Source organism: Lycium barbarum, chromosome 11 (assembly GCF_019175385.1).
Source record: "Lycium barbarum isolate Lr01 chromosome 11, ASM1917538v2, whole genome shotgun sequence".
Lineage (NCBI taxonomy): Eukaryota > Viridiplantae > Streptophyta > Magnoliopsida > Solanales > Solanaceae > Lycium > Lycium barbarum.
Window position 1 is genome coordinate 123,408,486 of NC_083347.1, and position 9,839 is coordinate 123,418,324.

Below are 9,839 nucleotides of genomic sequence, written 5' to 3' on the forward strand. Positions count from 1 at the left end.
TTGAAGAATTTGAGCAATATGACAGTGTCAACGCATATAACCTAAACTCTGATCTTCACTACGTGAAAAGTTAAATCATTACCAATGGTGGGATCAGCTCCATGCAGTTTAAGTTCTCTATGCTCTTGGCAAATTGCACAAAAACAGCAACAACTATGCACTATGTTATCCTTGCATGCTTCCTTTGGCAAACCTAATAATATTCTCAGTTTTGATCTGCAAAGAAATCCATAACCAGCTTGGCACCCTATTGAGCACAGCAAGAAGTAAATTGTGGTCGCTGCTATACAAGCTGCAAATGAAAAACTAAATGTGAGAAAATAAAGGGGTAAAATTCACAAATAGAATGATCGGGAGGATCATCTTCCTATTCAAAGTTTTTTCCTCAAAATTTCAATCTTGTTGATTATGATAACAATCACGACTATAAACAGACTCGAGATTGTTTGCCAGGGCGGTACGCTCTACACCCTTGTGACCCATACTCTAATCAAAATACTAAAGACCCTACTAAAAATAGGTCGCTACAGTCTGACCAAGAGCACTTCCACCCATGCAATAGAAAAACAACTATTGTCCTATAGAGTTACAAAATTCACAAGTAAAAATTCAATATCCTAGAGTTTCACTGCAAACTTTGAAACTTTAGGATGCTAGCTGTTTTCCCAAGATGGTGACGAAAAGTGCCCAGCGGACGTTATTTCTAAATATAAATAGATTAACAAGATTCCGAAAACTATGAAATTTTTTAGACATATTAAAAAGAAATGTATTTCACATAAATTAGAACAGAGGGAGTAAAACAACTTGAAAATCTTGACCAAGGTCCTATAATGAGATCAATGCAGTATATTCCTAGCTAGGGTAAGCAATTCGTTTGTATGTTAAGTTTCCATGGCCTACACCTCTTTCTTCCCACCCGATGTCCGATATTTTTTTGGAATTCGACTAATTCGGACTCATATCGAAAAGGCATAATACATAAACAGGACCTCAAACTTGGCCTCAGTTGACAAGTATGCCCTCCAATTTGGAGTGTTCAACTGAGGCCACATATAACAGTTGCAACTTGACAACAAAATAAACTTGCAGCTGTTATATGTGGTGCCTTTATACTGTAAAATGTTATTGCTGGAGTCAGAGGCGGATCCAAGGTTCGAACATTATGGGTTCAAATTCGGAATTCTATTACAATCCATTTGATCCCTACAGTTTATGTATACATAAATGTCTATCACTAAAAGAGTTAGAAATGACACACATTATATCGAGGAGAAAAGAAATTGTGAATGCGACATTATTCATACATGGGCTTCTCTGATACGAATGGGCCACTTCAAATAGGTTCATTAATGTTTAGATTCAGAATACGATAAGCTATATGAACCTTTCTTCTCGCCTTGTATATGCTTCTGAAGTGATAGTATATACACACAGTTAAAATGAGCATTACTACGTAAATGAGACAAAACTGAAGTGGAAAATAGAGATCAATAAATATATTGTCTATCTTAAGCTAAATATATCATCTTACATAAGAAAAATAGAACCAAGGAACAAGAGAGAAAAAGAAAGCAGACTAGACAAGATAGTCACAGAGAGTGGAATGCTTCCTTTGTCTTTCCTCAGTATCATCCCTTCAATTATAGGATAATTCACCATCAAGATGAAAAATGAGAGGAACACTTGGCCAAAAAAATCACTAAATCTCCCTTCAAAAATCACTTTTCCAATTCCCCAAATGAAGGAAATCATATTCAATATGACTAATGTAACCAAAGGGACTATTAGCATCTTAGATGCTTGAAAATCATAAATTCCAATTTGGTATCTCTTCAAGCTTTCATCATCAACAACCTTATTTGTTGGCAAAAAACTTGCTTTTCTAAAGCCAATTAACTTCAAGATTGCATCCAAAGTTCCATAGAAATAAGCTGTTATTGACTTTATCATCCATACCCTCCACTCATTCCACCATGTTCTCATTGTTCCTCCAGAGTGGACAACATCCCATAAGTACTTGGAAAGTGTTGACAAGAAAAGAAAAGAATATACAATGAACCATGGACTTGAGACCTGTGAAAACAATAATAGTTTCTATCAAGTCTATCTTCTAAGAAATAATTGTCTTGGGTAATCAAAAGTTAGAGTTTAACTTCTATACACTAACAATATAATGCAAATTTATCACTATCAAGTAACCTAAACGATAATTGCAGGTAGTCATTCAACAGAAGTGGTATTAGTAACCAAGAAAATAAGACAGGTTACCTGTCACAACATATTAAAATATAGTGATAGTGCAAAAAAAATTATATTGTCAACTATGTTGCTCGAACACTCCAAATTGTCACCACAATCATGTTGGATCCTCCATAGATACACTACTTTTGGAGGATCCGGTGGCATATTTAAGAGTCTGAGCAACGTAGACTCTCGGTGTATATAAGTTAAATCTATTTAGATTTGAATTTAACTTCTATATGCTAACAGTCCAACGAAACTTAGACAGCATTAGATCATACATATTAGAAGATAACCATTGGTACCCATATGTAAAAAGTGGGGGATTCAGAACTCAGAAAATAAAGAAGCTGGTTACTTGCCACGACACGTTAAAATAAACCGATCGTTTAAATATTTTTGCGCTATGAGCGTATATAATAAGTTAAATCTTGATAATGATCATATTTTTTCTTACCTTAGGATAAATGGGAATGCCATTTAGGAGACAAAGCTGAGGAATGATAGCTAAAAACCAAGCTGGGAAGCAATAGAGAGCCTGAGTAGCAAGGTAAGCATAACACGTGCATTCAACAAGAGGTATTCTTGATTTCAAGCCATAGATGAGTGGACAAAATCTTGAGAACAAAACTTCAGTTAGACCAGAACTCCATCTTGTGCCTTGAACTAATGTGTCGTTCAAATTTGTTGTAGCACTGCCTAAAAATGCTGGCCTTGTGGGGTTGTAAAAGACAGATTTCCAGCCTTTGCAATGCAAAATGAAACTTGTGAAGTAGTCTTCCACCACTGAACGGTACATGAATCCTATCTATATGTATAATCAAGCCAATCAATCAAAATTAGCACAAATATGATAGAATAAGAGAAGTTAATTACTCCCTCCATTCCATTTTAAGTGGCACTATCTTTTTTAGTCCGTTTCGAAAACAACACCTTTTTTTTTTTTACCCCCAATGACATGCTTGTATAGCATAAGAATCCCATACTCCCTCTATCCCATTTTATGTGATGCACTTTGCACTAAACATGGAATTTAAGAAAAGACTTTTGAAATTTGTGGTCTAAAAACAAGCCATAGATATATATGTGGGTGGATCATCTCATCAAAGATGAAATGAGAAGTTTAAAGTTAAATTGTTTCTAAATATGCATCCAAGGGTGTGAGTGTGTGACTTAATGGTTAAGGAAGTGGGTTGAGAACTATGGGTTCTCATGTTCAAATCCAGCGAGGCGAAAATACTAGGTGGTGTCTTCTTATCTGTCAAAGCCTTGGTGAACAGATTTACCCAGTACTTGTGCTGATGGGAGGTAGTAGATAACCTTGTAATTATGAGATGCGTGCAGGCTGGCCCGGAACCACAGTTATAAAAAAAGTATTTCTAAATATTGAGAATATGACAGACTAAACAAAATCATTCTTTTTAGGATAGAATAGAAACTAGACAGAAAGTGCAGAACATAAATTGGAAAAAAGGAAGTAGCATATACATGTTTACAATCATAAACTTCAAAAGTCTTTCTTTATTTTTTGTGTTTCGTATCCAATCAACTTATGCCACATAAATTGGAAAGGATAGAGTTGATAGAATTGATGTTGAACTTGCCTGCTCTCCCCATTGTGAATCCTGTTCATAGGTGCAAGAGGCTAAAATTTTTGCTTCTTGAATCTTATTGTCAGCAAATTCCTTATGATTAGTGCTTTTAAGAGTATTTAGGAACTCATTTGAGGGACCAAAACACTTCTTCATCTCACTAAGATCCATGTCTGATTAAACAAGTTAAAGAATTGTGATTACTACAGAGTTTATAGGAGAACTTTTTCAAGGGACAAATTAATGCCCAACAATTTATTAGGGAACATTTTTGTAATTTGAGGAATACCATTGTGTGTAGCATTCCCATATAGAGCCTTCCTCTTTATATAAAGGCATGAACCAGACAATATAGGTCCTATGAGCCCATCCATCCCTGGCCACTTGAGCTAATATATATATATAGTAACAAATCAAAATCTTAGTTATACATCAAGTGTTTCATATATATTTACAGAGTTTCCACGGATGTTCCCGTCAAAACGTTGTCGGGAATTTGAGATTTCTAATGGATATCCGTCGGAAATGTTTCTGACGAGCATATTTTCTGCAAATTCTGTCAATATTTTGTGAAAAAGATGCGTGTTTCTAGCAGAAAATTTGTTATACTAACTATATATATATATAACCTTAACTCATTGAACTTTTATCTTATGTAGGTTTATTACCTGATTATGTGAATATTTTTTTTACACCATCAGTGCATAAATAATGTAGAGATATGAATTACTTACCACAAAAATAGCTCTTAAGGCAGAATCATAAATATCTTTCTTGCTAATGTTGTGAAATCTTTGAGGAAACTGGACAAAAGCAAGTGAGGGAGAGATTTTGGGATCAAGGTGAAAGCACATTGCTTGTCTAGCTGAAGAAGGATCATTGGAGTGCATATCACAATCCAACATTAGTATGTAAGGGGAGTTGCTTATTATCCCAGATACTCTAAGCTGCACAAAAAAGAATCATTAATTACACATAGTCACATTTCCAAAAAATTAATAAAAATAAATAAGAAAAATAAAACAAGTTAATACTGGAGAAATGTTTATTAGTTTTGCCTCCTGTTTATAATAAAGAGTCTTTATCAAAGGATCATGAAAAAGAAATGGTCCAAATCTCTTGTGGAGAGAATGATGCACGAAACATCTAGCGTTCACATGGGGTTGGGGGAAGGGCCAAAGCCCACACCCAAGCGGGTGTAATGTAGGCATGACCTACACTGACACAAGCGTTAGTGACTGTTCCACTGCTCCAACTCGTGATTCTATAGGGAATGATTTGGGAAATCCAAAACCAAAAGTAGTGGCATTTGCTAGTAGCAACATAACAGAGGTCTTCATAAACCAAAAAAAAAAAAAAATACTCTCTCTATTTCATTTTATGCGTGTTCGTTTGGCTAGATACGAAGCTTAAGAATATAAATTTAAAGAAGGCTTTTAAAACTTCTAATCTTAAATATGCATGTCCTGTAATTCCTAAGAGAGCATTATAAAGGGTAAAGCGGGCTGGGAATCTTATAATAAAAGATATACTATATATAGCCTAAAAAGTAATTTTTTTTTTGACTAATTAAAAAGTAAAGTAAGATACATAAATTGAAACGAGGTAATAGCTATTCATGAAAAATGTGAAACAGAGTTGTACAAGAACATTGAGAGCTCCAGCTTTGAAATGGTGAGGATGAGAAGGATTTTTCTCCCTTGAAACATAAACAAGAGATGGTATTTTAGCTTTGCCATTATTTTTGCCTCCCTGCCCTATTATCTGCAAGACAAGAACATATAGGCAATAATGTTAATAAAAATTTAAGACAAAAGGAAAAACAACGTGAAAATTCTGATGAACCAATCATCAATCACTAAAATATAATCTACTAAATAATTATGTTATTATTTAATCCCCGTGTTATAATTCCATTATTTAGCTTGTTCACAATCCAAACAAACCTTAAATAGTTTGATGAGACTCATGTTTTGTTTGTTTATAATTATATATGCAATCTCGTGATTTGATTCTTATCACTCATGCATAAGAATTTAGGAAATTTTTTGTTCAGATTTGCTGCACGTGACCAAATAAAACACCACATATGTTTTTTTTTTTTTTTAATCACTTGATCATGAGTCACGAGTATGTATATCAACTTTTTATTATTATTTGATTATGACAAGCTAATATAGTTTGCTAAATATAGCATGTGATATAAAGAAAATGTACTTCCATTGAGGGCTTTAGTGAGGCAACTATCCTCCATTTAGAGGTGTTTTTGCTCTATAAATATGAATTGTTACTGAGGATAAGAATAAAAATTTATTCGTAGCCGATATTTATACCAAATTAATGAATGCACGAGATATATATTCTATACATACATTTATTTTCACTTTAATTTTTAATTACTAAGGTGAAAATGTACCTCAATATTTGGACCAAAGTGTCTTTCCTCTATCCCTCCATTTTCTTGAGCTTTCTTCAACCGCTCCTTGAACACCTCGTACTCTTTCTGCGTACATAGATGCGAACTATCAAATGAATTCGACCATTAAGATTTTTAGTATCGATTAGTTATACTTTAAAAAATAATGAGTTCAAATTTAATATTTATTGAAAATTTTATGATTCCACCTATGTATTTAAACGTCGTGTAAAAAACATTGGGTATCCATAATAAAGAGAAATCAACACTAAAAGTAATGTACTAACCAAATCAAATAAAGAGCTAGTGAATTTTTTAGCGCACTAATAAAGAAATAATGTCATTTTTTTTTAAACGGAGAAATAAATGTTACGAAGTGCATTATAAAGCTCCAACTTTAGTAAACTGTACAAGGTTAAATTATGTTTTTTACTGCATTACTTTCTGCACAAACTTATCATTTCTAAAAGATAATAACAAACCAAATAAAATCCCTACTTTTTTAATCAATAACTGACAAAACTTTACTATGTTAAAGTTTTTTACTGCTTGCTTTCTGCACAAACTTATTATTTCTAAAAGATTCTCTAAAGGATGATGCTGATGATAATGATAATGAAAATAATGATATTAATATGTTACTAAATTTTTGGAAGTTAAGATTATCCTGAAGCATAATTTCTTAAGATAAATTCTTAACTGTGGTTAGAATGTTTGTTTAAGTCAATTTAATATAAGCCTTTAGAATTTAAAACAGCAGTGTCATCCAAGCATGCACTTGAGAAAAATGGAGAAAAAATATAAGAGGTCATAAATCCCTCTAATTTATGATTTTATTGGTTGGATTTTAAAATAGGTTGGATTTTGACATTACCATCAAATAACAAATACTATTTACAGAGGTAAGTTGCCAAAATAGTTTCATATAGGTTGGATTTATGAACCAGAGGGATTTAACATTACCCTCAAATAACCTATTTTGGCAACTTACCTATGTTAAAATAGGTTGGTTTAAGTTGCCAAAATAAGCAACTTACCTCTCTGGTTTATGAATTTACCTGACGGATATAAAAGTTTCTGGCAACATAAACAGTTTAAGTTAATTTTTTTTTTTTTTTTTTTTAGAAATGAATGTGCATAAATTAAAAATTAAGAAAGTATATTCATAATAATTTTGTTTTACCATTAGAAGATTCGGCTGATATAAAACATCATAAAGATAAATTATTTTCAAATATATAAGAGGTCATTCTTTTTGGTACAGACTAATAAGATAATAGGTTCACATAATCGAAACTGAGGCATTAAATTTTTTTTATTTGGCCACTGACCTGAATTTTTTCTCTTTCCTGCAAGTACTCCTTGCTGCCATTAATTTCATCAACTGCTTGAAAAAATACGTCAGGGGAAATCCTCTTCACATCAAATTCCTTACAAAATGGGATCCAAAGTTCCCCAAATTTCCACGCTTCACGTATCGCACACAACGTTAAAACCGAACTGCCGTCATCGGATAGATACACCGTCACCTATTAAGATTAAAATTTATATATTTAAAAATTAAATTAAATCCAAACTTGTTTAATAATGATATCCCCAACATACCAAAATTAGTTGTCACTCCACCCGTTGTCGGAGATGTAAGGATTGATACAATATTAGTATCACTTAGTACTGAGACTGTTAGGTACTGAGACAAACTAACAGTCAAAGAAAACGTGAAAAGTAAAGTCAAAAGTATTACATTTTCACGAGTTTCACATGATAATTAGTATTGAAATATACTTCAACAATTTAAGAAGAAGAAAAATCGAAATAAACCACCGTTAGGTTGTTTCGGTCACCTATTTGCATTTCATGTGCATACTTTATAAAGTTAATAGAACTACTCTCGCATCTCAATTTACGTGAAATTTTTTGCTTTTCAATAGTCAATACAATTAAATTTTAAAACTAAATTGGATTAGATTAAAATTTATATATTTAAGTTTAGGAGAAAGAGGAAGGAGAGAATATAAGTTGCAACTTTTCTCATATCAATTTGATAAAAAAAAATACATCTTAAAATATCTGTCAAAGTTCTTTCAATTTGAATCTCGAAAAGCAAAATGTGTCACATATTAATAGAAACAAGAGACTTTTCCCACTGCAAATCAATTGAAAATTTATTGTTATATGATTTTCCCACCTCATTCTTACTGAACCAATTTACTGGAATGGTGAGTAACATGTTCCCACTAAAAAGATCAGAAACTTCCTAATTTTATCGTGTGAAAATTAAACACTATCCCTACAATTCAATTAAAATATATGTGAAAATAGTAGCTAAACATTTTCAATAGAAAATAATGGTTTTCTGGCATGCCATACACACAAAAGTTCAGACATGGTAAAGAATAGTACTCCCTCTATTCCCCGTTTATGTGACACTATTTCCTTTTTGATCTGTCTTAAAAATTATGTTACCTTTTTATCTTTAGAAATAACTATAACCACACATTTATATAAGACTTATATTGAATCACACATTTCAAAACTCTTTCTTTCTTTCTTAACTTATCTTTGCGCGCATTGACCTTCATTTGGAGTGGTCTTTAATTTTTGCCCTTCAAAATTAGTTGCCCTTCACCTAATACCCGAGGTTGTGGGTTCAAACCCCAACTCAATAAAAAAAAAATTGTAAGATAAAATTTACATGACCAAAAATTTACAAATTTTGTCCATGTGTAACTTCTGCCTTCAGGCAGAATTTCAGCGATGGGCAAAAGTTAGAAACCACCATTTTGAAGGGCAAAAATTAAAGACCACCCCCCACCAAAGGACAATCCTGCAAATTGCTCCTTTCTTAAACTTCATGTCAAGTCAAATGGTGTCATATGAATTAACAAGTCACCTTTTCGGGTGGATAATCAATAGCCATGGCCGATAAAACAGTGTTAACAACACCTAACGCTGGTTCCTTTTTAGGATCAGCCGTACAAATAAACACGTCGATGGCCGGAAGTTGATCGTCCGGCGGTAAGTTTTCCGGGAAGACGGAACGAGAAACCGGTGTCCATGTATTTGCTGAGTCAAGTAGCCAGATGAAGGAGAGAATTAATTCGGAAGTGAAAATTAGGAACCAATAAGGTACAAATGAGATGTGAATTGTGGTGAGATTGATTATAAGTCTGTAATATAGCATGAAGAGTATTGCTATTGAGTGAATGAAAGTGTGAGTTCTGTTTATTGTGGCTGAAAATTTGTGCTCTGTGCACTTTTGTAGAGGTAGAGTTTCCATTTTTTTTTTTGTTGTTGTACTTTGTTTTTTTGTTGAAGGAGGAGGAGAAGAAGGAGGAGGAGGAGGTCTTTTATGGGGAGATTAAAATTTAAAAGTTTGTTTTTGTTTGATAGAAAAATGGAGTCATATCATATGAATGGAACTTTTACTCTCTCTACAATAGTAAGAGATTAAGATTTTAATTTTATTAATTCCAGTTTTAGAGAAAGTAAATTATTGGGATGATATATTTGCTGTAAATCGTATAATTCAGGATATATTTGAACCTTTTTCCAATAAATTAAGTCCTCTAGAATTGAGCATCAAT

At 32.8% G+C, this 9,839-nt stretch overlaps 1 protein-coding gene across 2 annotated transcripts; it reads right to left on the reverse strand.

Annotated features, from left to right (window-relative positions):
• Positions 1 to 1,472: 1,472 nt before the first annotated feature.
• Positions 1,473 to 9,610, reverse strand: LOC132617745 (cellulose synthase-like protein G2). Of its 2 annotated transcripts, XM_060332819.1 has the most exons (9): positions 9,146 to 9,606; positions 7,584 to 7,781; positions 6,253 to 6,339; positions 5,481 to 5,600; positions 4,571 to 4,783; positions 4,126 to 4,225; positions 3,849 to 4,009; positions 2,702 to 3,052; positions 1,473 to 2,076 (listed from the first exon to the last, which is right to left on the reverse strand). In XM_060332819.1, the coding sequence occupies exons 1-9, from the start codon at positions 9,530 to 9,532 to the stop codon at positions 1,531 to 1,533; spliced, it is 2,163 nt and encodes a 720-aa protein (XP_060188802.1). In that variant the 5' UTR covers positions 9,533 to 9,606; the 3' UTR covers positions 1,473 to 1,530. The 2 variants fall into 2 exon arrangements, with proteins under 2 accessions (XP_060188802.1, XP_060188803.1); XM_060332820.1 differs by lacking the exons at positions 3,849 to 4,009; positions 4,126 to 4,225 and having other exon boundaries at positions 9,146 to 9,610.
• Positions 9,611 to 9,839: the final 229 nt, after the last annotated feature.

Excerpts from the sequence above, each read along its gene's own strand:
- LOC132617745 (XM_060332819.1), bottom strand. The coding sequence starts at position 9,532 with ATGGAAACTCTACCTCTACAAAAGTGCACAGAGCACAAATTTTCAGCC. Across the intron at positions 7,782-9,145 it reads TTGATTATCCACCCGAAAAG|GTGACGGTGTATCTATCCGA; the intron begins GTGACTTGTTAA and ends TAATCTTAATAG. Across the intron at positions 4,010-4,125 it reads TGGGAATGCTACACACAATG|ACATGGATCTTAGTGAGATG; the intron begins GTATTCCTCAAA and ends TTGTTTAATCAG.